The sequence below is a fragment of the Pieris rapae genome, chromosome Z (assembly GCF_905147795.1).
Source record: "Pieris rapae chromosome Z, ilPieRapa1.1, whole genome shotgun sequence".
Lineage (NCBI taxonomy): Eukaryota > Metazoa > Arthropoda > Insecta > Lepidoptera > Pieridae > Pieris > Pieris rapae.
Window position 1 is genome coordinate 7,221,756 of NC_059534.1, and position 27,908 is coordinate 7,249,663.

Genomic DNA, 27,908 nt, shown 5'->3' on the forward strand with positions numbered 1-27,908 from the left:
CGAGGCGACGCGTCGCCGTTTTCAACCCCGAAGTACGATAAAGTCGCCAAAATTTTCGACCGGCAGTACCACTCACCTTCCAAGGTGTTGAAGTTGGAGGACGACCCGTGGGGGTCATGTGCCATGTACTCACCGGAGAAGATGAAGTCCGGTGGGGGTCTCATGGCACCCCCGGGCTGCTTCCCTGGTCGGTACAGCCCAACGTACCGCACCTCTGACCCGCGGCGATGTGTACCCAACCCTTCGGTGAGTCTTCTTTGTATATATTTCAGATACCAAGTAATAACTTACTCAGTCAAACACTACCAAGGACACAACAGAACAAACACATATTCCAATTTGCTGCGCGTTTATGTCTAATGTATGCTTGCTGCAATGCGATTTATGGAGCTCCATTTACATTTGTACGATAAGCGAATTTGTTTTCCCATTGCATAGTTTTCAATGTTATTAAAATTCAGTAGAAACAACTTACAAAATTAAAATTCTACAGATTTTAAGGCCACCCACGTTTTAAATTACCAGTACGAGTTATAGAATGTCAATTATTGAAATATTAATTTAATTATAAAAAGAAAAGTCGATATATCGTTAAATTGTTTATTATTCCTGTAAACATATCGTCATCATTACTTTGAAAGCGTCTGATAATTTTATTTTTAATAAAAGTTAAACGATACAACATTTACACAAACTTGTTATCACCGACGGTAGAAACGGCGACGGCTTCAGCAATGAAATTCCGACGGGCGCGCACTTTTATTGAAGTTAAATGTTTCAATTGGTAGTATACTTTTATAGGATTTTAAAACATTTTTTAAAAATTGTTATTAAAGAAGGACTATATTAAATAAAAAATACAAACATAAGATTCATAATTCTTATTTATCTTAAACTGTAGTAATGTATGTATAGTTTTTCCAATGTTCCCTTTGATAAAACATATTTTATGTTGCGTATTACGGAATTTATTCCTTTACGACAGGTTTTGTTTACAAATTAAAAGAAACTGAAATTCATCCGTAGGCCGTCGGCTACGAAAAAGCGCTAGCTGCGCGTAGCGTCGCTGCTACGTAATTCTGTAGCCAGCCACTTTGAAAATATTCATACGTTTCTTAAATATTTTCATATAAAACGTAGGCCACTGGTCGTTTGTACATGTTGACAACAAATAAAACATTGAAAGCTATGCTTAGGGACTATATTAATAAACTTTATTCACAGGTAACATTTCATTCTTGGATATCAAGTGGGATTCCAGTCTCCAGTCACACATCAACTGACACAATCATAACACGATATGCATATTCAATTCACACAGTTAACGAATTATTAATATTTTTAAAATATGATTCTTTTTTTCTTTTAAAATTTTCATTATAATGCAAAAAAAAATATCCTATAAAGAATATAGGACATGTATAATATTTCCCACAAGAATCTTCTAAAAAGGTATACCTAAGATAGGTATACCAGGGTAAAAAAACTTAATAATAACAAAGGTTATATAAGGCTTCAGATGAAATTAATTAATAATCATCAATAAACAATTATAACTTAATTTTTTTGGACTTCATTATAGGTGAAGAGACTAAATAAATGACGGTATAATAATAATATTCCATAATAATAATAATAATAATAGAAGCCTTTATTATAGTTTCATTAAAAATTTTAGTCACGTACGTCACTAAAGAGTCTCTCTTTTAAAAATTTAAAAAATGATTTTTAATCTTTTATACCACAATTGTCTTAAACATTTTTATATCATATTCTTTAGTTGCATTTAGATTCTATGGATTGAAAGATATTAAAAATACTATAGTGAATTTAAAACTACCATTACCATTATCTACATATATACATTTTGGGAAAACTACACTCTCTTCAGGCTTTCATGCTTTATATAGAGACAAAGATATAGAGACATGATAATTACTTGCTATACTTCTTCGAAAAATATGCTCAAAGAATTAATTGACCAATCAACAAATACAGAATGGAAGCCTGCAGCTTTCATCATCGGATGTTCCGGCTGCAGGCAACATTCCATCCACCACTTCAACACCTGATGTTTCACTTTACCTATTTAAGTACCTTTGACTCGTGCACCGTGACTTTATGGAACGAGTTGCGAGGTATTTTAAAACGATAGCGGTACGATATATTTATTTCCAAGAGCTTGAAGTCCGCCAACAAATACAATCCTGCAGCACTAAAGTCCAGTAACGCACTAGTTATTCCTTGAAGTTGTAGGTATTTAAATCTAAGTAAATCCTCAATGATTCCAAATAGATTTATATCGATGGAATAAAAACATGTACTAAGTACGCGTAAAGTAATTTATTATTTAAATAGATTATACACTTTATTACATAATTCTATCATTATATGTTTGGACATATGTTTGCATTATCAATATACAGGCCTTAAGTTGGTATAACAATTATCTTAAAATCGTTGGATTATTAATCGTTTGTTTACAAACGCCTAATAGATTTAAGCCTAAGTAATATTAGGTTAAATAAAAACTATCAAGACACGGTAAATACATAATAAAAGACAGTTGAAAATAATAAACAAAAAAAACAAACGGTAACCAGAAAATTACATATATCAAAATGGTCAACACAAGCCAATGGTGCAACCCAAGCAAGCAGTGATTACATGCTAGTAACCAGACCAGTGCTAAGTATGTGGTATTGGTATCGAAGCCAAAATAAGTCGAAATAAAACGATAACAAAAATACAAAACTAGACAAAATACCTGCTTAGAATCTTTCCACAAAAGAATATGTCTTGTTGAACAAAATAATATAAGCAATTAAAATGGTACCTGTAGTACCCAACATTCTGAAAATTATGCCGTGGAATGGATTTCCATGGCCTTTTTAACTTCTTTGCCTTCTGTCAACAAGAGCTACAAGATGTTCTTGATACTGAAGACATATATCTCTTTTATCAAGTTAAAGGGATAGCTTACTTATAAGGCAATACATCAAGTTAAATGAACTTGTAACTTATAATGCAATACATTCAAACAATTATGCTAGACGAGGTAGTTTTGTAAAAATAATAGAAAATATTGAACACCATACTCCAAAAAAGACGAATAAATTGAAATCCAAGCTGTGATATATTTTGGTAATATCGGCCATATATAGTGCACCGAGACATTCCATCAAAAGAGATCAATACATTCAATTATTTCAGAACTCAGAAAATGGATTCATAATATGAGGCGATTTAATTGCATATAATACCTATTGGGAATCAACGCTGTCTACACCAAAAGCAAAAGAGATTTTTAAAGCCATTGTATCAATTACATTAAATGGCTAACCCGTTGATATTACAAGGCCAACTGATCCGAAAAGGAAACTAGATTTAATTCACATATTTGTTTATAAAAATATTTCACTTACATATATTCTTATTGTAGATCGATAAAATATGAACGTCGATCATTCGCCTATCATAATAATTGTAAGAGAGCATATCCTGAAAACGGTTATTAATTATTATTTTCAACTGGAAGGGATTTTAAATTAATTTAGATAATGACATCAATCTTAAAACCATTAAAGTCTAAAGAACATATAAACAGAGAAATTGAAAATCTTACATTTTATATATAAAGTTTTTCTCGATATCTCTGTAACATCTTTCAGCTCAAAGAAAGAAACTACCTGAGTGAGAGTTGGAAGAATAACGAACAAGATGTGATGAAAATAAAATTGGTAACATTTGGTGAAATAAAAACAGAAATCGAAAACTTGGATCCAAAAAATCACCAGGGTATGATTTAATAACAGAACATGTCTTAAGTAATTTACCTAGAAAAGGCATTGTGAAATTAACAAATATCATTAACGCTTCGTTTAGGGTAATATATCCAGGATTACTTACATCATAGAGACTTAAAGAGAAAAAAGTTTGTCCAACTATATTTCTATAGATACAAGCATTTGACAAGTCAGAGATACGAAGAACCATTCAACTGATGGAATTAATCCGGGAGTACCACAAGGAAGTGTATTGGGCTGATCCTATACCTCAAGTAACCATGTGATATACCACAAATATAGCTATAATATGCTGACAATAGTGTTATAATGTCTACCAGTGATAATTATGCAAATGCTATTGAAATTATATAATATATATAAGTTAAGTGGAGAATCTGAACCAGTTCATATTTATTTATGTCGTTTTTACTAATCGAGCCATACCGTACAGATCATTATTTATTACGGACTCAAAAATTGAATATGCTATTACATATGGCTAAAAACTTAGGAATGCTCCAAGATGACAAGTTGCCAAACTGGAAAGAACATATGAAAAAGAAAAGAAGAGAATTAGATAGAGAACAATAAATATAAAATATATAAAGGCAATCGCCTCTGTCAAATTGCTTCTTTATAAATAAGTGTTATTTAGTAGTAGACTTCATAATGCCTGTGTGACATATGGTATTCAGCTGTAGAAATAATACAACGGTTTCAGAACGAGGTGCTTCGGGACACTGTCGATTCACCATGGTATATTAAAAATGAATCCACAATAATTTTAATGTGGATACAATCCAAAATAACCTACAACACCATTAGAATGCTCAGGCAGTCCGACCGACTTCTACTTAAAACGCACTATTTAAATTGTATTATAAAAAAAATTCTCTGTATTTAATAGGGACCTATTTTCTTCAAACGGTATTCCTACATAAAAGTTTAAATAAAACCACAGGATTGATGTCCACCGCTTTAATTTGAATATAAAAATAAACACTACAACAAACAGATTTGTATAGGGAACAAAATTTCTTTAACTTGATTGTTAACTTATTAACCTACTTTGGTTTTGAAGTTTTACAAAAGTTATTAAAAATACATAAATAATTTTTACAATCAGTTGATGCAGCGCAGGCAAGGGAAGCTTTTAATAAGTAAGATTTTTCTATATTAAATATTTGCAATATATTTAACCGTTGCTCAGTACCGCACTACAAATGTTATATTTAGGAATGAACGACTAGTGCTCGAGATTAATGCTTTCTACCAAACAAGTAAAAACTCTTTAGTTTTATAATATTACTAGCGACCCGACACGGCTTCGCACGAGCAACTGCACAGAAACGTAAACCTTAACCTTCCTCGTGAACCATTCTAGATATTGATGAAAACGGAATAGATTTCGTGTAAAACATTTTTTAGGTATTATCAATATCTCTAATCATTTAATTGTAAGAAATATTTTTCAATTACCGTTTATTTACTATTTATTTTCAAATCCGACAACCGCGAAAAAGTAGATTTTATATCGCGTAAAAATATGACAAAATTTGCGTGGCGTTTTTATTGGTGATTGAATTTTAAAAATCGGTTTAGTAGTTAGTAGATCCAACTATTACCACTACAATTACTGAAACTTAACCACTTTACAATATAAGTAATGAATGAATTAAATTGAGTTTTGACAACAATATAATATATAATATTATTGTCATAACCATTTACTTTTTGAATTAACGGAAATATTCTATAACTATGATAATACTATCGGTATCTGGCCTTTTAAGAAGTGTACGCAGTTGGTATACAAATTGTTAGATACGTACATATATAGACATGTTCGAGGTTAGATATCGCTACAATTTTTGTTTAATTATAAATACGCACCAAAGTGACACTACTAAATCTTACCAATAAATGGGCCCTGACAACACAGAATTAATATTTCATCCCTTGAATTAAAGTCTTTGTCCAAATTACTTCCGAAAATGTGAAGTTTAAAACTTTAAATTTAAAAACTCAGATCAGTTTAAACTCATTTTGTTGTTTTATTACTTAACCTTCATTTAACTGGCAACAACATATTAAATTCATAAACTCGTTATATAAAAACATGGATTTTCAAAAAGAAAAATTTATTCCTCTTGTATAGTAAATCTCTTTTAAAAATCGCCATTATCTCTGTACCTGAAATTCAATACGAAACGAAACCGCAGATTTTTACTAACAGAGTAAATGAAATAAGTAACGTCATTATCCGAAATTAAGCGGAAATTAACACGTGCGCAAACCGTCTGCTTAACAAATAAAACAAAACAGCTACGTATAGCTCGATAGCTATACCCTGTAAAATAGAAGCAAATCTCACGTATAGGCACAAGGTTTTATTGCATTTCTGCTTCGGATCAACAACCATCTCTTTTTGACGTATAGGGTATTTTGCAACACAGAATGAGACAGGTAGAGCGAGCCGGTGCTATCTTGTTTTATTCATGGAGGCGAGAAGCACAGTGTACTGTGAGACAGGCACATGGAGGATTATTCACGAGAAGGAAGGACAAACGATGCCTCTCATGACCGACTGCAAACAAAACATAGACGAGGGTGAGCGGCCACGGACGATTGTTATTCGACTTATATAGTAACGTCTACGTTCATAAAAGGAATGATTATTATAATAAAAAGAAAATGCATGTATTGAAACCTTTGATCTGCAAACAAACTTCTATTCGATACAGAGAATTCTTTTATCTTATTTCAGGTTATTGATGGATCTTTTCAAATGTATCGTTATGTAGGTGTTTTGATAAATAATATATAATGAAAAAGTACACTATTCAAGAAAATTATTGTTTTATATTATTAATATAAAATAATGAAATAAACCTGATCTTTTGATCACAAGGTTTATTTCATTATTTACTAACTAAAACGTTTTCTTTACTATTAAATAATTACTCTTATGAGTAATAGAGTATTAGAGTGTTTATAAGAATAATTACTAGAATATATTTTATTCTTATAGCAAAAAAATGTTTTTGTATCAAAAAAAAATATACTCGAAGTTCTAGAATATACTCCTATAATATTTTTTCTAGTTTTATTATTTTTAAGTTTACCGTCGTGATTAATGAGGGACTCTACCGATACATCTGCGTTTGATTCCTAGCGAAACATTATTTTATTTCTTTAATATCTTAAATAAAGTAAAAAATAAACCTTTTGCTGTATTTTAACAATCGTAAATGAATTGCCATACGTTCTGCGTGGGTTGTGCCGCGTGCTTTTATTTGGTTGCTTTTTAAAAAGCTCCTCGGTTCTTTATTTTGTAATAATCTCTCGCTCGTAACTCATAATTTATATTTTACAATCAAGTTTATTTTGGTAAAATTTACTTTATCTGTATAGAATATATATTTTTGGGTAATCACAGCTGAGATTCAGCGCTGAGTATGACGCCCGTAAGTCAACATCCAATACCTACTTTCAATTCGAGTACTTAGCGGTAAGTCTCAAGTCTGAATCTTTAAATCCTAGGCGCACTAAGCTATTGACGACATCCTAAAGACGTACGTATTTAAGACTACGAATAAATGCGTTTTTTATATAAAATTTTGTCTGCAACATGTGTTTTGATGATTCCTATTAACATATACATACTTTGAATCTTCTACCGCATTTACCACGGAGACCATTCAGAGGAATTATTCGGATCCGTGGACGTCGAGGCAGAATAGATGTTCCATCCGCATGACCTCGACGTCCGCCGTTCCAGAACTAAGCGTTTTTTATTGAACCTCTTTTTAATTGCGATTTTTTTAACTTTACAACCCAATAACTTATTTATTCATTAACCACATTAACTAGCCATATTAAATTATAAAAGCTAATAACACAGTTTACACAATTCGTACAAATGTCATAATTATAAGTCACCAGTATTGGATAAACAAGAGCCTTTATAATGCAGTATGATTGATAGTTTTCTCGTAAGTATTTCTTATTAAAGAATACGAGGTGACATATGAGTGGGCAGCAAACTAACAATTTGGTTAACGTTACACACTCAATTATGAGTTAACTGCACCACAAGTTAACTCAGAATGTGTCGCTAACTACGACTTAAATATTCAGTGACCCGCCGTATTGTGCGGCAGCGGTGTTCGCTGCTCGAGGCCCGGAAATAAGCTCAAAGTGTTTGAATTGGTACCTCTATTGTGTCACACCTTTTCATTACATAAATTATAATAATTGAAAATTATGTGTCATTCTCCAAATCGAGCAACATTCTAATTACTGAACTTTTTGTTCCGGATAACTTAAAAAACAGACTTAACATATATTTCAATCCACTAAATACTGAACTTTTTCGAATAACTTAAAAAATAGCATTAACATACATTTACTAAAGAGCGGTTGTATAGTTTAAGGATTTTTTGAAAATATCTGATCTAAATTGATTTAACACAATAATTGAACAACATAAGAAATACCAGCTTACCAGTAAGTATATGATACAGGTTCGTATTTTTAAAAGCTTATAAGTACATTAAGAAGTTGTTGCTAAAAGTATTTACTTAATCCTTAATCCTGAATTTAAATTAATTAAACAATAAGTATTAGAAATGCCTGCTGAACATTAATCATGAAACGGGTTCGTATTTTTTTGTCAAATAAAATTCTCTTTGCCGATAATCTATAAAAGAGATATGAACAATCTTCCATGTTCTATACGAATCCGTCTATTCGTAACTATCAGTGCTACTTTGGTCAGATATCAGTGTAAGCTTTACACTAATAATAATATTCTGTGATTTAGTACCGAATCGCTTATGATGCGTTTTCATTAAAAATTGTTTTCAATAAATACGTAGATGAAAAACGTCTGGTTCCCTGAGTAAGTAGTGTGAAATCCATGTACCTACGTAACTTTCATGCTTCGGACACAACTTAGCATCGCCAGAATTGTTTAAGGTCCTTTAGAACCCAGTTTAACGTCTGTTTGGGGTTGTGGTTGGACTGGCTTCGACAAGTATGTTCGATCCATTATTCAATCATTTCTGCATAGGTTTTAAAGTTCTCTTGAGCCAAGTAGGGATTAGTTTTCATTGATCGTATCGCTGTTTGAGTATTTGTCATGTGATACTTACATACATCAAAAGGTTTAAACCAATTTTGTGCTACCGAGGTCTAGATTTGAAATTCTCATATTGTTATTAGTATTCTCTAGTATAGTTGTCCTGTTGTTACATTAATGATTCCTATTGAGCTAAACCGGAATACTCGTATGATATTTAAATTATATTCTCTGTTTCATATATGTAGGCCATAGCCTACCACAGATGGTTCGTGATTACATAAATCATTACTTCTTACTTGAAAGATCTGAAAATTTTCAAATGTTTGAAATTTTAACTCGAAGCTCGTCGGTTTATCCGTTACTCGTAGAATTTGAATAAAAATATGAATTAATAAATTCACATACAAGTAATAATATGAGAAGCATAAATGATCTCGTAATGAAAGATTTATTTTCTTGGAATCATGTTTTAAAATCATTACAGAGTTATCTTCCAACATTTACGATGTCAGACATCCTAAAAGATTGAAGTGCGCCGTAACAACGTCATATAGAATTTAACTAACATTAAAGTTAATGTGTAAGTGTGACACTAAAGTCTCGCGGCCTTATTATTAAATATGGACTAAAGATTACTAGCGTGATTTTATCGTAAAAGGCGCAACCATGATAGATAAGTCTTTATATTCAGTCCATAAGGACGTAAATGTTCTACTCGCCAGTTTTAAATTGTGCCTGTAATTTGACGTGTCTAGTGTTGGGGAATACACTTAAAGTTTCCTATATACATTTCCCAAAACCTGTTAAGCTCTGAGAGTCTAGCATTTTAATAACTAAGAGTACGACGTCGGTGCTCCGTAAACTTGAAATTAACTTGGTGCCCACGGGAGGGATATGCACTATACTATGAATACGGCTTTAGCCTCTATTGTTACTCGCTATAATAAGGTTCTACATATATACCTCTATTCCCTGCAATAGATTTTCCTTTTCTCCCTTGTGATTGAGTTTCATAAACTTGTAAATACCGTCTTCGTTCCGCTATTCTTTGACCTAACAAAGAAATATGATTATGCCTAATGCACTACATTGATCGGTCAGGTCAGAACAGAACGCTACAGTACTGGCGACACAATACCTATGTGAATCCCCTTAGCCGCGTGGCCCATTGATTTGTGATCAAATATTCAAAACTGAATTCATTAAACGAAAAAATATTAAATAAAAATGTAGAAAATAATTCAAAGCTTGGAAATCACGGGGCCGTGGTGTGGTTGCATATTATCGTATCAACATTTTATGGTAGAATTTACGCGTGCAATCATTTTTATGATTGGCCCGCGATGGAAACTCATAACCTGTCGGCTTGATCGGAATCCGAGACGATCGATTGCTTTAGACTTACAGTTGTCTACTTTACGTACGATGTATATTCATTTTATTTAAAGAATTCATATAACCGACATTTATATCGGCAACTTTTAAATATTTATGTTGACTAAATCTTATTTACGGTACTAATATTTTTGTATTTTTTTTGTAACTGTATCCAATTGATAACATTAAATCTTTTGTTGACTTTGGAATGTTGGTTGTATAAACTAAGAACGACATTAAAATCTATATGTGTAATGTTTATACATAGATGTGTGTGCATTCTATGGCATAACATCAGTTTAAAAGAAAGGCAAGGCACAAAGGCATTTCTGACAACTTTATTTAGGCTTGTTGTCAGCAGTAAAGTAAATACTGAAATTTTCTTAAGAACTGTCATTAGCCAACCCTTTTTAGTGTACAAGCGGTATCGATCGGGGCAGTGCGGCAGTAAATTGGCGGTGTCATTTTGGGTTATTACCGTCGTTGTTTTACTTGTCCCAGGTTGCCAGCACATGTTGGTTCACATGGCTAGTCACGTACTTGGATAAACGGCTATTTTATATATTGATTTGTAATCTATATTCGAAATAATGTAATGGTCAAAGCATGTGTTCGCGTTCTTAGGGGCGAGAGCGCGGTTAAGTTTTTAAAACAAAAGACGGAACGATCTCGCGTCTGTGATTGGCGTCTTAGTCAATGACAAAGAAGATACAATCAATCTTGGAACTATGTAATCTTGCGAACCTCGCCGTTTTGTGATACGTTTACATTCTAAACCTCTCTCCCGGGCGACTTGAATGACAAGTAAATGTTAGAACGAACGTATAGTTAGACAAGTTTTCATATTGGATCGTCGGTACCACAAACTCTACCATATTACGTAAACTATAACTTTAATTCATTCAGAGTATTTTTCTTGGTAGGTGTGTTGAAGTGAGAAAAAAATTAAAGTAACAATGCTAAAATTTGTATTAAACGTAAGACGTATATGAAAACAAAAAGCCCTTGGTTCTTGAGTGATCGCGACTTTAAATCTATTTGAATAAAAATAAACTTTTAACTAAAACAGCAACAGACACATTTCCGTAAATTTAAATGAATAAAAGTCAGCTTTCTTATCGATCAAAAGGAATGGAAAATGTAAATTTTCCACTCCAAATTTAAGGTACCAATTTCTTGACTGCATCGGTTATAACAGCTATGAGTAAAATAGAGCCTTGATGTTTCAACCCTCGAGTTATGTGTTTTGAGGGATACAGGCTTTTCCTTGTGTCGAGCGTCAACCCTTCTATCAAATAATCTTACAAAAATAAAGCATAATGCACATAAAATAAGACATACTTTCGAATGAAAGACATTGTTTATCTTTAAGACGGTTCTTAAACCACCAAAGATTTATTCGGTTCAAATTATTCTCATTATCTACATCGTCATACTAAAGGCATAATTATTCATTCTATATAAACTCGCCAACATATTTTGAAAGAACTCTCAAAGTAAATGAGGTCGATACTTTTGGAGGTCTTGCATAAGTGGCTGGTTGTCAATCTTCTTTTGTTTCTCCTATTTAAGTTCTCTTAAAGTATACAGATATACAAAGTACGTATTCTTCTATTATGTATTTACATAGTAGGAGTCCTGGTAAATATACATATGGCTAGGATGATGATTTTGTTTTTTATTATATATAGTACTTATAATTAATAATAATTTTTAAGAGATAAAATATATGACTTATATACTAATATTTCTAGTAATACCAAACCTTAATTATTGTAAATACGTATAAGATGAGTAAAAAACAATATTAATACGACCAAAACTCATATCACCGATGTAGACATAGTTTGAAGTAAAGTCGACATTGGCTATAGGTTATACGTCAATAATTTAGTAATAGCAACCATAGGTCTTGGTTCTAGGGTACCTAATAATAATTTCGATGTTAAATTATTGATTTGTTATGCCAACTAGCTTCACTGCAAATTACACAGTTGTGGACTTGTTTGTGAGTTGTATAGAATTATAAAAGTCACTTTCCTAAGTAACTTGGCACGATTCAATTAAATAATAGTCTTCTTACAAAAATATATGAATTAAAATACAGATACTCTTGGTGTATTTTGTCCTGAGGACCTGAGGCCTGTGCCTACGCTGATATTTAGAGAATAGGTAAACCGTTCGCAATTTTTAGTAAATGATTTTGTAGTAACCCACAACGTAGTTATCTCTATTTCAGTAAAACTGAGTTTTTTGTAGTAACAGCAATCTCAAAATGTCAAAAACGATAATTATGATTTACGGAGTGGATTTTTATAACTCCACCTGGTACCTAAGTACTGTAAATTTTTTTTCTTTATAATAATACTAAGGTAAGGTAAGCTAAGGACACAGGTTTTATTTGATTTTATTTTGTAATCGGTAGATTTTACTTTAAAACAAAAAAAAACTTGAAATTTTTGTCTGATATGCTTGGTAAAACCGCAATTAAAATCTGAACCGTCGCGGTGAATTATATTTATAATGTATTAATGTAGCTCGCGTTCATATGTGTTAAATAAGTTTATAAAACTTATATTTTATAAATCTGGACTTTTTCAATCAATTCAAATATTTCTGACAAAAAATCTGAAAACTGAACTTATTTTATGGAATAATCCGCCTAGCAATCGACCAATTCTAAAATAATTAAATTTTTGGCTTTTGAAAACTTTGTTTCAGCAAAATTTTTATTTTTTCGTTTACCCGGTAAAGTGCATTCACGTGCAGACATGAATGTGTGTGGTACACCGTAAGTTCTGGTATATCCTACTTTTAAAATATCTTCTTCATCAATCGTAATAATGATTCATTTTTAATAGTTTTCTTTTCTGGTACCTGTTGTGAATATGATGGTGTGATTAGAATTCATTGAGTGGTTGTAATTATTAACACGTGCTAGTGGTCACCACTCGGTAACTGTTTGGGGAAAGAATCGTTTCCGGTAAAGTGCACGCGATTTCACCACCGTCAGTCATGGCAGTGGTAACAAATTTTGTATGATTTACTTTGATTTATTATCTAATATTAAATATAATATATCCTGTATCATTAACGTCAAAAGCTTGTTAAATTTTTAATTCTAAGATGGATAAACAACTTCAGCGTCCTTGGCGCTTGTAACATAATGTTAAAGATGATATTTATTTTAATTAAAATAAGATGAACAAAATGTGTTACAAATTAAAATTATACAAGATATTCTTGTATAATTTTAAACCTTCAGACTACTGAAGGTGGACAAATACTAATTTGTGTCACAATTTTTTCCCAGATTGCCAGTTATGTCCGCAATTCGCATTATAAAGTTGATCTGTTATAGAAAAATATTTAACACCTGGACATATTCAAAAACCTATTCCACCTATCAGGTTTTATCATCATCCTCTTAGTGCCACTTTAAAGTTTCGAAGCAACTTCTGTTACTTGACATGTTTATAACTAGACCGTTATTTCATCTCAGTGTTTCATTCTATATAACTTTTCTAAGATTTATATCTTATTCAGTCTGAATTCTAACCGCTTGGAGCCAGAGAAGAAACTTCAAACGACAGCATGTCAATAAAGCCAATAAACTCATCGCAACTTCTTAAGTAGGAAGAGAACACAATTTATCGATTTAAGAAGGCCTCTGCTACCCCATACGTCACTTTACAACAGATATTGATAGTCGGTGACAGCGACCTTACTGGCGTCCCCTAGATCGGCTTAAGACGCTGAACTTTGACAATTGAGATACTGTGTTAATACTTTCAACCTTATAGCGGTGGTATAAGGTATAATATGTATATTTGTGTTGGAAAAATAACTTTGCGGGCTCAAGACCAACTTACACAACATCTAAGAAAATATTTTCTTGATAAAACGAGCTGAGGTTCACGCTATACTAAGCTTAGGTGGATTTTCTACTCTCTTTTACAAATCTTCTTTTCATAAATGTCAAGTTCTGGTACAAGTGTTATTTGAAAGTAAAGTTGTTTTGATTTGAAATAGTATTATAGGAAATATATATTGTTTTATAGAAAACGATTATCTCTAAACAATTCTTTTATTTTGGCAACTTAGATTACATTCACAAAACCGCTACAAACCTCGTTTAACTAACTTCAAAGAGTACCGTTATCTACGCATACAACATTTATACAAATAATATTTAATCAAATGTTAATAAAATAACTCGGGTACATAGTAAAGTGAAATATTAATTGATATCAAAGCACAAACCAACGGTTTGCTATTCCTGATTTATACGTTCACCGGAACGGAAGTTTATAGTTAAACAAGATGGCGGACGCCGGGTCACGTGACCACAGGATTCACCCCGGCTTCCGGCACTCATTCACAAACATGTCAAGTGTATTGCTGGTAGTTAGATAATTATCGGCGTCATTACTTCCACCCCTTATGTTTTTATGAGTTTTATATTATAGCGGTGCATCTGTTATGATTCCGCTATGACGTACAATCAGTGTCGTGCAGCGGAAATAATATTGCATTTAGTCTACTTACACACTAAATTAAATTTTATTGGATTATATTTTCTCGTGACATGTTAATAAAATTAAACAAACAAATAATTTGCAAATGGAGTGTTATGATATTGATACATTTAGTCATAAAATAGTTTACTGATTTTGAAAAACTTTGACTTAAACTTCTGTACTTACATCAAATAAAAACACCGGTTTTTTAAATTTACTTTGGTTAAAACTACTTTAAATACTGAAAATCCCTACTTCGAGCCCCTAAGAGGTATTTAGGTGTTTTAAATGAATTAAATGTAGATTTTCGGATCACCATAGCGTACAATCTTAAGGTACTTAATTTGATGCCTGTGAAAACAATCGTTTCAAGTTGATTGTCGGAACAAAACTGTGTTATCATCTGTGTGTATGCAACATTGCACTTATGCACTTAAGCGTATGATATAATACAGGGCTACGTTTTAGTGCAATGAAAAATAGGAAATAATTTTCTTGTTACAATTGTATTGGTCTATTATATAAGACTGATTTTTTCATATATCTAGAGAAAACCTTATTCGTAAATATAATCAACACAATATTTCCCCTCATTTACAGCTATAATCGTAACAATAAAAAAGTTACTATAGTAAAATATAACGCTCAATTAAACCACCACAAAGCCGAAATAAAATATGAGTAGCATGAGTACGTCCTAAAAATACATCGTCACTCCACTTTTACAAATAGAAAAATTTCTTCATTTTATTTTTATGTTGTCACATAGTCCAAAAAATATTTGTTAATTATGAAATGTCAGATAATTCTATATATCATAAAGGAATATGATAGTACAATTTATATATTAAACATAAATGACGAAAAATAAATCTAGAATCAAAAGGAATTATTGTGGATTTCCAGAACGGCCTTTGTAATGTGACGTCATATTATTATAAAATGAATGAAGTACTGGAATAAATAAATAAAGTACAGCCTATGCTGTTGTTTGAAATCATATTACAAATTGGGCTGTTGTTATGTATTAACGATAATCTAAACAAATTAATCCTTCGAGGTAATTAAATCCATGCCACAAAGCAATAATTGTTTAAAATTAATCACAGTAACATTTGACCACTGGCCCCATCTCCCCTCAAAGGACACAATAAAAAGCCGCCAAAACGCCTCTGTGTCTGGCTGTCAGTCCGTCTGTGTCAATCAATTAGACTAGCGTAGAGCGCACACTGGCACGCAGCGTCAAATTTGAGACCCCGCCCTATATTGATCAGGCCCGCCCTGTTGCGCTGAAATTCGTCGAGCGCGTTTTGCCCCTAATCACTTTGAAGCAAGATCTCTTGCTATGCGTAGCCCGTAGCGGTACTACTGAACGCCTGTCTCTTGATGACATAAAGTTCTTTATTATCCCTAAAAACGGTAATGCATAAAATACCAAAAATTCTCTATGAAATTTAAATACTGTATAACATATATATCAGGTACTAAAACTTATATATTGCTTATATCGTTGTCATGTTGTGGCTATTAAACTAAAGGTACACGTCAAAGATCCGTCCTTAAACAAGGTCTAAGTATTTCTTTTCCCGCCCTTTATTTATGATCTGTCTCATAATGGAATTTTATTATTGTTACAAGAAGCTTCACTTAAGGGTATTCGCTAATTTCTGGTCTCCATTAAGTGAATAAGTAACCGTTTCCATCTTCCCCCTAAGATCTTTCCTACTAGGTAACGAACCCATCGGCAATAACAGTTAACGTTTAAGGGTTATTGCTACAGCTACAAAACCACTAATGCGATATACGTATACACTTCTCGTTATATTAAATCCAGTTATGTAGCTATTGTGAGGTTGTCATTTGAGTGGCTATTTCTATTAATACAAACTATATATAGAGGTATTCTCAAATGTAGGTAATAATCATTATTTAAACGATTAATGAACGGGTCGCAAGTAATTTTAAAATTTTAGTATTATTAAATTAATGGTATGAATTCATAATATGTATTATATAAATAGTTGAAATAAATCAGTTGCACTACAACTTTTCAGGCATGGGCATCAGATTTGTAGGTGAACGGTTTTCTGTGCCTGACATACGCCATCGGCTTTTTGTTTCCAATGCAAGCCTTTGTCTTCATCACATCCTTCAACGTTCGAGCGAATGTTAAATGCATATATAGAAAGAAAGCACATGTATAGACATAGATCGAACCTAAGACTTCAGGGAGGAAAGTCGCACACTATTACGTGGGAATAACAAAAAATTATATTTGAATCAAGTCAAAATTTTCAACATTATTTTTATCTGGCAATAATAACTCAAAGTCAGTATGCATAACTTGTCTACGATAAAATGCCTTGTTACAACAGTAATAAAAGAAATATTAAAATGTTTATTTGCTAGTTAAAATCCGATAAAAATTAAAGGTTTTCCGTACATCCACCGACAGAGTGCACTCCAATAATCTATTCACAAAATCCAGCTCACATTTGAGTCTTTTACAGGGCCCCTGCAATCTCCCTAAGCCTCGATAACGTACACTCCCCTAAAACTCCTCTTCGAAACATTAAATACAATATCTTTAAATTGCTTCTAAGTACCGCCACCCTCATCGGATATTTTTATCGTCATTACCATAATCTTTGGCTAGTTGTCTCATTCATTCTCTAATCATTGTCTGTTTTTGTCTCGTTCTAACAAAGCCTTAAGTCTCTGGCAAATTTAAGGCTCATTCTCTCATGATTTAAGCAAGATTGTTGGGAGTTCTTGAGTACTTCAGATACGATTATGTCGTTGTAATTGCGGAAAATGAACGTGAGTGCTTTTTACAGCTGAAATATCGTGTGAAGATGTACAGATGGCAACCATTTACACTTATTATACGACAATGAAACTTTCTTTGTCCATAAAAATTAACTCTATAAATATAGAGCAGACCAATAAAATTCCTAAGATAATAGACAACATATTGGCGTAATTAAAAAAAAGTCCTTGTTCGAATCTATCGAATATAACAAAATAAAATTATTTGAAGAAATGGTAAAAAAAATCATCATTAACGGGTGTGTTCAAGAGCTAAATGCTATTGTCGCCAGATTAACATATTGTAACTGGTCTTTTGCGCACAAATAAACCTTTGCAGCTAATGTAAATGAATAAACAAGTAAGGAATTAATCTGCATACGAGTAGAAATTCTGTATTGAACTAGTTATTATAAGGACACAGTCATAAAGGTCATATCAAAAAGCATTTAAATAACAAATATTTTGATTAAACTGTTTACCAAAATTTCAGAACATGAGTAAGCAGTAACTATTATAATAAAACATTTTTTCTTATAGTTTATATTGGAATTGATATAGAGCTTAGAATAAAATTAATTTATTTATTTATTTAGGTAGCCTTTTCATAGATTATCTTACGAAATTATCTGAAATCAAACGTTCAAAAAGTTTGGAGTGCGCTAGTAGACTACAGCAGGTTATGGCGGGTGGCAGGGCCGGCCCACCCTTATTTAGTCACACCATTTAACAGGCGCGGCAAAGGGCTAAGAATTAATTATTAATGCGACTAGGAGTGGAGTCGTGCGGAAGATGTCACAACCATCTCTGGACTCTCATATTTTAAGAGCCTCGAAATACAACTTGGATTAAAATTGCTTGACTCGGAACTTTATAATTATGAAAATTAGTGAAAAAATTTATATATATTATACCTACTAAGATTTGTCTTATCTTTTGAGAAAAACCGAAGTGCAAAAATGTTTTATTGTTCACATAATGGTATTGCAAAAACACTGGTAGTATAAAACGTGAAAATTTAGTTTATATAAATAGGCTTCACTGAATAAATGTCCCTTGTATTACAATTAACATTAAATATTAAATTAATTAATATTAATAAAAGAATTAATTAAAAGTTAATTAATTCAAATTCAATCGATCTTTTTTAAGTAAGAAAACTCCTACTTTCAAATTACTATAATGTTGTAAAGTTAAATGTTACAAAGTTTATTCCCATTATACCCTAGTACACAATTATTTATCTAACATTCTTCAAGTCCTTCACCCTGACTTTTAGTATCAAATAGTGTGTTTTGTCCTGCTGATTTTTTGTCGTCTTGTCGGGCTATTTCATATCACCAATAATGATCACGTGACCTGACAGCAATGCCATGCCTACCAAAACCTTATGCCGCGTGAGTTCTATATATTGTATTTTTCTTAAGAGAGGTTGCCTCAGATACTTTTAATTCTATAGTTGTACGATAAGTTACAGAAATGACAATTTTTCTTGAAAACAAGATTACGGTCTTCAACAAACAATTTATTCCGTAATTGAATAGTCATACATACTTCAAAACCACTAAATCCGTGTATGTATGTGATTATTACGTGTACAACGTATTAATAGGCGCATTTATGCTATGACAAAGACATGGCATAAAGCTAAGACACATCACAGATGTGTCCTACTTCTGGCGCGAGATGTTTGCATTCGTATAATAGTTACACTCGTTGTTTACGACATAAAGGAAGTGTTAACAATCCTACACGTACATCATTATTTCGCTTTTGATGCATACGTTTAAGCAAAATTATCTTACAACGAAAGATAACTCGCAACACTCCCGAACATAAACTCTATGAGAAATGATTTGACATCCCTTATTTAGGTATATTAAGGGTTTCTATCACATTGCTAATACAGCAAAAAATGTTATAAAATATGTACAATTATTATCTGAAGTACATCGGATTAGTGTCGCATTACACTATTTTTTCAATACAGAGGAAACAACTTAACAAAATCAGACGCAATATTTCAATTTGAGTTTTTACAAATATACAATTATACATTACCACTCCACCAACACCATCTTCAAAGGTAAACTAAATAGCCTTCGTAATTGCTTTTAATAGTCATCCCCAAAATCATATTTAGATAAATATACATATTACCTTTCTATATAATGTTACATTACATACAAACACTAAATTAAGATTTTGTTTATAACTTTTACCCTATATAAATCTATTTTCCTTTCAGAGTCGAATACTCGAAGACGCATCGTTGATGTGCAATTCCTGGTCACCAAGACATAACGTAAGTAATATATATACATAACGAAAAAAAATATTTTTTGTTGCACTGCGATGGCGCTTGCGATTATCTTTGGCCAAAGATATTTAAGTTAATCTATTATACTCTCAAAGGTAAGTGCACAACAAATACTCCACTAATAACACACATGAACAACGTAAAATTCTTATTTCATTTCATAATTATTAAAAACATACTATACCTACCTATATTGCATGTTATATAATATTCATATCATGGTTTATATGGCTTAAAATATTTTTTCGTGACATGAGCACAGGTAAAGATCAAGGGAACTTCTAAATTAATATATTTTATAAGTATTATCAAACGTAGACAGAGCTTGTAGACGTATAATCCGATGAAACGTAATTGCGTTATCTCTCTACAAGCCATTTTACATTATGAAATAAAAAACGGGAATAATGTTATGTACTTAAATATATCTATCATTGTCCACATCACAGGAGAACGAAGAGCTGGCAGCTACCTCGTACAAAGAATTAGTCTAGCTATTCAAAGGGGTATCTTCGGAACCTCGCCTAAAGGGACTCTTTTTAATAATATTTTTTAATTATTAAATTTTAAGGTTAGTTATTAGGTATATTTTTATGTATTATGTTATTTGTTATGAATATTTAAGTGTGTACTTATGTTAGACGCGTTCGAAGTTTAACGTTTCACATTAAATGTCTTTATCATTAACAATTCTATTCGTTTATAGCATTACGATATCATGTAAACAATGTAAGCAATACGTTATAGGTTTAAAGTTAACCTTCGTATAAATGAGTTGACATTTCACTGACCGAGTTTGGAACACAGATATGGACAAATAAAATATAAAGGTAGGAAATGAGCACTGGTATTGTAGCGATTGTATTATTGACATATCACGACATGTTACGACTCTGAAAACATTATATAAAAATAATTGTGTTAAAGCATTCACGAAGTTATTAAGTGGTAATCGAAAATGACGTGGATTAAAACGCGTAATAACGGACATATGAATTTTCGATACAATTAAGAATGTCAATGTTCATCTGAAAGCTGTATAATTTAAGTACAATTATTTTCATTTCAAAAATAAACGTCTGACATTTTAATTAAACGATTTATGTCATTTTATTATATTGGCACTAATGGAATTATAGAGTTCAGCAACTTATATTTGAGAATTGTTGTCAGTTAAAAGGAGCGTCTCTACCGATAATATTATTTATACAGGTCATTAGTCAAAAAAGTTTTTTTTTTAATATAGTTGCCAGTTATGAAAAGTTTAAAAAGACAGCATTTTCAAGAATTCGATAGGTCAGTGTATCCGTTGAAAGGTATGTATAGGAAAATTAAAATTCTATGTACAAGCGGCCAGCTTTCGTATCTATTAAACTGAATAACATTTATTTTTCCTGAAAATTCGCGCATGACCAATAGGATTACGAAGACGGCAAAGGTTCAAACTTCAAAGGCTTTAATTTAATTAACATTTAATAACTTTGAGTAACTAAATAACAGGAACGTAATTAAATTCATGAAATATTATAATATGCAGTATGCCGCTCTATCCGGCTAATCATGTGCAAAGGCCCCCACTGGATTTTACATCTCTGTGACACATGATACCGACATCACGAGGCACAGATGTATCAAGGGATCAGGAGTTGTCGCCAGTTAACCCTTAAATGAGAACGTTGATGAGTAATAATAGTAATGGATTATTTTAGTAGTACCATGTAGGTAAGCCCTTTGTTTTGCGTCATGCGGCAATTCTGTATGTATGTATGTACTTATTTTGTTATAGAACAAAGTATATAATATATATGCAGCGCAATGTAATCGTATACCTACAGATTACAACATAAATTACCAGCAAATCGATATATTTAAGGTGACTAAAAAATTCTTAAATTAAGAAAAAACTTAGGTATCTTTTACTAATAATGAGTTTGTTTGTTCCTTCATTTTAAATATTAAATTTTTATTTTAAATATTAAATTTATATTAAATATTAAATTTTAATCTACTAATGAATCAATCCTAGAACTGTGCTTTGTAAAACTGTGCTTTATGTTTCTGTTTTAATGCGTTTTGGCTTTTGTGTAGGTATAATGTAATTGTTTGAATTCTGTTTAGTGACTAGCTGTAGGAAAACTTAAATAAAATAATTAAATAAATGTTAAGATATACGGTGACCTATTACAAATATACGGACAGAGTCGGATACTAAAAAAATACAGGAACGTATAAAATATCAGAAGTATTTTAGGATAAGCTAAACAAGAAATACAACGCAATACGAAAAGGCCGTCCATTTAAATTAAATCCTTTAATATAATTTACGAATAATCATTATTATAACACACAAAACACTCGACAAAGACACTTAATGCTGTAATTTCACGCCCAATTCGCTGGCACGCGCACATCAGTACAAATTATAATGTAACTCGCATCGGAACGGGGCCGATTTGTTTAGCAATTACAATTAGACGGTCGGCTCCCGGGGCAACTCTTGTAACGCGATGCTAATGATTCGTGAAGGGTAGAAACAAACTTTTATTTCTCACGCTCGATTGTCCTTTTGTATAGGGATTACGGATGACAGCAATTCACACTTAAAACTTAAGAGGTGGGATTGAATTGATCAAGTGTTATGGCAGGGTTGAGTGATGATTATTGATTGTGTAACGATATATACGATTTGAATAATATCTGTGTTTAGAAACAAGTATCACTTAACATCAGGTGAGCCTCCTGCCCGTTTGCCCCCTGTTCTATAAAAATAAAGTTTTATATAAACCGCTGTTTTAATCATTTGCTTATTTAATCGTCTATGTGTGAAAAACGAGGAATACGATTTGAACTTAAGATATTATCCCCTTTTTCATATAAATTAAAAACTCCAGCCCAATACGACTTGACAGATACGATTGATGATTTTTGACCCAACATAGTATTTTAATAAATATCCCACATAATCTTATTCCGTATTGTCAAATCTTTTGCCACAAAACAAAACAAGACTTTCCAAAGTTTTCCCAAAGCCCCTTATTCCGTGGGTAGCACCGGTAAATCGAAATGCGGAACTATCGCTTTAAAAGTGTTCCACTATAAACCGCCTGTTTGAAAGTCAATTCGCGCGCAAGGCATCCGTCCAGAGCGGCTGAGGAGTACCAGGAGGCGAAATAACGAGTTTCTCGGTAGCACGAGGTCAGAGTCACTCATAAATAATTTAAAGTAATCCGGGAAAAACCCCTGTCCGCGGCCCGCCGGTTGATCCGCCATGACTATTTGATGTTGACTACGTATTACGTCTTGCGAATTAGTACTGCTCTTATGAACTAGACCTATGTTGCACAGTGAGTAATAATTTAATTTGGTTTAATCACACACTTGTAACACAAATTCCTGTTTTTAAAAATGATGAATTATAACAGTGCAAACTTAAAAGAACTCTTATTTTGTTATTTCAATATTAAATTGGTTGTTAGTCAACCCTGTTATCCGCTTCCTGGAAAATATATAATTTTATGAAACTAGTACGTAGTTTTAAACTTTCGCCTCCGACTTTATATAAACCCGTAAATATGTAAACTTAAATTCACTACTTCATGAACTAATTACTTACCAGGGTGACATATTCAGTGGTCTCAATGACGGACTCTTGAGTAGAGCGGAAGCACTAGCAGCAGTGGACATCAGCAAGCATCAGTCAGGTCCTCAGCCTGGACCTCCGCTGCCGCAACTCAAACATGACATGGTCTATCACCACGGAGTCGGGGGTCCACCACCGCATAACACTCGGCCGCATCAGGTATAAAAGTTCCTTTTTATTCCTAGGTCTAGTAGAAAAAGCATTTTTTTATATCTTATATATTTTTAAATAATAAAACCAAATCATCTTGAAACTAAATATGGTTATATTCGGTTAATTAAAGACAATGTTTTCTATGCAAGCAAAAAGCATTGTGTTTAACAAGTCTATCAGTGGTTTAAGTAGCTTATGAGACTTTAATACCGTTATTACTTATTAAATGAAGGCATACGCCCAAAAACACGCTTCATCTAAATCATCCTTACTTTTAGAATGGAGAATTAATATAAAGAAAACTAGATACTAAGCAATAAAACTCCCCTATTCCATGACTCGCGCGAAATCCATACCAATCATTTCAATCGAATTTCAAGAATATAAAACTAAGGAATAGTAATAAAATTGTTGTAAATTGGAAGGCAGTGTACCCATTGAGAAACATAAATAATAATAATAAAGGTAAATGCATTTCTGTATGCCCCATACCTTGGAAAATCTTTTAGTCTTCCTATATCGGTAACCGGCGAGGGTCGGTTCCTTAGGGAATATAGGGGCGAAGTCGGGAGAGCTCTAACATGTAAGAAATATATGCGCACCGTTATAAAAATGAGGTAATTTTATGCACTATTCGATGTAATGTAGTCGATTGCAAAGCAACCCCTCCTTTGAGCCATATTGTACACATGTAAGAGAAGTCATGTTTTGTAATCATAACAGCATCATCTGTTCAATTTCGTTTAATTCATATTAACGTTGCAAATTGTTTTGCTGCTACGCTTTATTAAGCAGGGGATATAATCGTTAGATTTTTGTTGTTTATTTCACGACAGACTGACACATTAACACCATACGTCTTATAGTATTGTATTCGTTATTTTAATTATAGGAACAAAAAATTAAGATACTTATGAAAAAACTAAGACTTAAGAGGCTTTCAGTACATATAGAGTTTTATCCCTTCAAAGTTTTCGTTTCTTTCCCTCCGCCGAAAGGGACGCCACGTAATGTGTACTTTATGGCACAAGAAAACCTAAACGCGAGTCGTTTGGAATCAAACGTCAAACATTTTAATCTTGGCAATGTGTGGGGATGTAAAGATGTTACTTTTCTATTTTGCAAAAGCGAACGATTCGATTTTTATACAAATAAATATCGTTCGTTTGTACTTTAGGTATAGCATTAGTTAAGAAAACATATTAAATTAGTATGTGTTAATTGGTTCGTCAAATAATAATTGTAAAATATGCAATATATGCAATTAAATTCTAAACCATAAATTAATAAAATTTGTAAGCGATAGGTCTCGAAATGAATACTCATAACACGTCCTGTAAAAAAAGCTAAACTACACGATATAGTGAGCGTGTTTTACTGTACTTATAAAACAAAGTAAATAGTGAGCAAAATTAAACATAAAACGTAAACTTCAAAGGGGAGTTATGCCCGTGGGATTACACGGCATATGAGCGTTTTTACTCGCAAGCAATTGTCACTGAAATCACTTGGGAGATGGTGCTAGGGTCGATCTTATCGCCACAGAAACTTTCTACCATACTGTATTTAAAAACAACGTGCAGTATTATTAGGCGACATGTTAATCTAGACTGAACAATTACGAAGCAACCTTGACTACAGTGGAATTATTATTGGATTTTTTTCGAATCAATATACCCACAGCTATTATTTATATACATTCTGTATTTGATGTATTATATTACCAAAAACCTTCAGAAATATATCGATAAGATATGAGATAAGCATTTCAACTACTCAAATCTATCTTAGAAAGGTAGATGATCACAACAGAGCAAATCAAAAAATATAAAGCACGAGTATAGCTTGTAACATTCCGTGTAGCACGCAGTCTGATGTCCACGTAATTGTGATCTACTGTTCCCAGAAGAATCGGTACTTACTGCACCGAAAACGCCACCCCTGCACCTAGAAAATTGTTAGTGTGACTTATGGCATGTTTCGACTTCCTTTAGTTTTTCTAACCGGTTCGGGTTTGGGTTTTTCTATACAATTTAGTCTTTTTTCGGCTCTTTATATGTTAACTACAAAACTGTAACGCCAAAAATGTTTACAATTCATAATTTTGTAATGTTCCTTTATGTATTTTAAAGATTTCATTTATTAGTGCCGTAGTAACTGATAATACTGGCGCAGTATTATTCCATTGGTTTTTACTTAATTAAAATCAATACTGGTTGCATAAACATTATTTTCTACGAATGAATTCTGATACTTCAAACATCCATTTTAGTCACAAAGCCGGTCAACAACGTAAGCATATTGGTAAAACACTCGCATCCAATCAACGTCACAACAGACTCACCCCCTTTGCAAAAAAACAAGTGTTTGCACTCATAAAGCATGAGAGCAAATCTGTGCACAATGATTATTGTTTATGTTTCCATATCACCCACGAGTAGAGTCTATTGTTATTATCCCTGCTTTGTATTCAAAATATACGATCAAATTGCCATAAACTATTAGTTGTGTTTATTGTAGGTATTTATTTAACTGTATATTTATGTCATAGTCATTAATTAATACCTTCATTAGTTGTGGTATAGGCAGTACCATAATCCAATTACAAAAGCCTTTCTTCTCGCAGATGGGACATCATGGCATGGAGGGATTAGACATGCTTGAGCCCGGATCTGCAACATCTATGACCACACTTGCTCCGATGGGAGAAGGAGCACCACCACATCACCAATTACACGGCTACGGTGCAATGAATCACGTCATGAATCATCACCACCACACCGGTGGCCTGGCTCACGCTCCACCAGCACATTTAGTACACCCCGGTGCTTCATTGCATCCTGATACTGATACTGATCCGCGCGAGCTTGAAGCATTTGCTGAAAGATTTAAACAACGCCGTATTAAACTTGGCGTAACGCAAGCTGACGTTGGCAAAGCTTTAGCTAACTTGAAGCTTCCTGGGGTTGGCGCACTATCACAAAGTACAATATGTAGATTTGAAAGTTTAACGCTGAGTCACAATAACATGATAGCCTTAAAACCTATACTACAAGCTTGGTTAGAAGAGGCAGAAGCCCAAGCAAAAAATAAGAGAAGAGATCCGGACGCTCCGAGTGTCTTACCCGCCGGTGAAAAAAAGCGAAAGAGAACATCTATAGCCGCGCCAGAAAAGAGAAGCCTCGAAGCGTATTTTGCCGTACAGCCGAGACCATCTGGTGAGAAAATAGCAGCTATTGCGGAAAAGTTGGATCTTAAAAAGAACGTCGTCCGGGTTTGGTTCTGTAATCAAAGGCAAAAACAGAAACGTATGAAGTTCGCTGCCCAACACTGACCGTCGGGAGGCGGCGCTGCTCTTCTCTATCCAGGAGCTGGATACGGGTACTGAGTAGCCAACCGCTCCTACGTTAGCCTAGGTCACGGCTAAAACCGCCGCTCTTGGGGCTCCGGCTCATGAGTGCTGAGAGTATCCTGTCGTAAGCAATAATATGATCTCGTTTCCAACTCGTTCTTTTGATATCCTTAAAAAATTTCGCAATTATTACTCGGTGTACATATTGTTACAGATTATGGTTTTAACTTAACGATTCTTTTAGATTTTCAAATCACAGGGTACTTAATGAATTATTATTATACATATCAACACAAAGAACAAAAGTCGCTTCTCGTACATATTGATTTGTGTTAGCAATACTTTTGTGGAGATTTTACAAGGAAATTTGGAAATCAGGATTTTAAAGTGAATGTGCCTTGCAAATATTCAATATTCTGTGTTTAATGTTAGTAATTTCATTACTGCGCGTCGCAGACTCGAAATGGATATCAGGAAAGGATGTCCGCTTAAATGTGCACTTATGGTCTTGATTGCCATCGTAGAACGTGCGTTTCAATATCTAGAACAAATAATGTTTTAAATCAAGAAAAAAAAAGTGTTGATTCGTGGGAGGAATATTTGTTTGAACTGTTCGGGCAGGCGATTCCAAGAGTGTACATTAATGTAAAGAACGACAAAGTGTACTTGAGACTGTGACTAGGTAAAGAGTAAATATTGACATAAGACGACAATTATTTAGTTTTAAATATTTTTTAACAAATGTTATTTTATTTATATACAGCTATGGTTCTAGTAAGAGTTGATCACCAAATACTATTATATACTATACTGTTTTATTATATTATAATTGTTTCTTACTGTACAATACATTTTACAAAATAA

The 27,908-nt window shown here is 32.7% G+C and overlaps 1 protein-coding gene across 1 annotated transcript; it reads left to right on the top strand.

The window, feature by feature from the left end:
- Nucleotides 1–53: 53 nt before the first annotated feature.
- Nucleotides 54–27,908, top strand: LOC111000274 (inhibitory POU protein). Its single transcript, XM_022269664.2, has 4 exons — nt 54–246; nt 19,828–19,884; nt 23,516–23,698; nt 26,304–27,908. Exons 1-4 carry the CDS (start codon nt 124–126, stop codon nt 27,024–27,026), a joined length of 1,086 nt encoding a protein of 361 aa, XP_022125356.1. The 5' UTR covers nt 54–123; the 3' UTR covers nt 27,027–27,908.

Excerpts from the sequence above, each read along its gene's own strand:
- LOC111000274 (XM_022269664.2), top strand. The coding sequence starts at position 124 with ATGTACTCACCGGAGAAGATGAAGTCCGGTGGGGGTCTCATGGCACCC. Across the intron at positions 247-19,827 it reads GATGTGTACCCAACCCTTCG|AGTCGAATACTCGAAGACGC; the intron begins GTGAGTCTTCTT and ends TTTTCCTTTCAG. Across the intron at positions 19,885-23,515 it reads CCTGGTCACCAAGACATAAC|GGTGACATATTCAGTGGTCT; the intron begins GTAAGTAATATA and ends ATTACTTACCAG.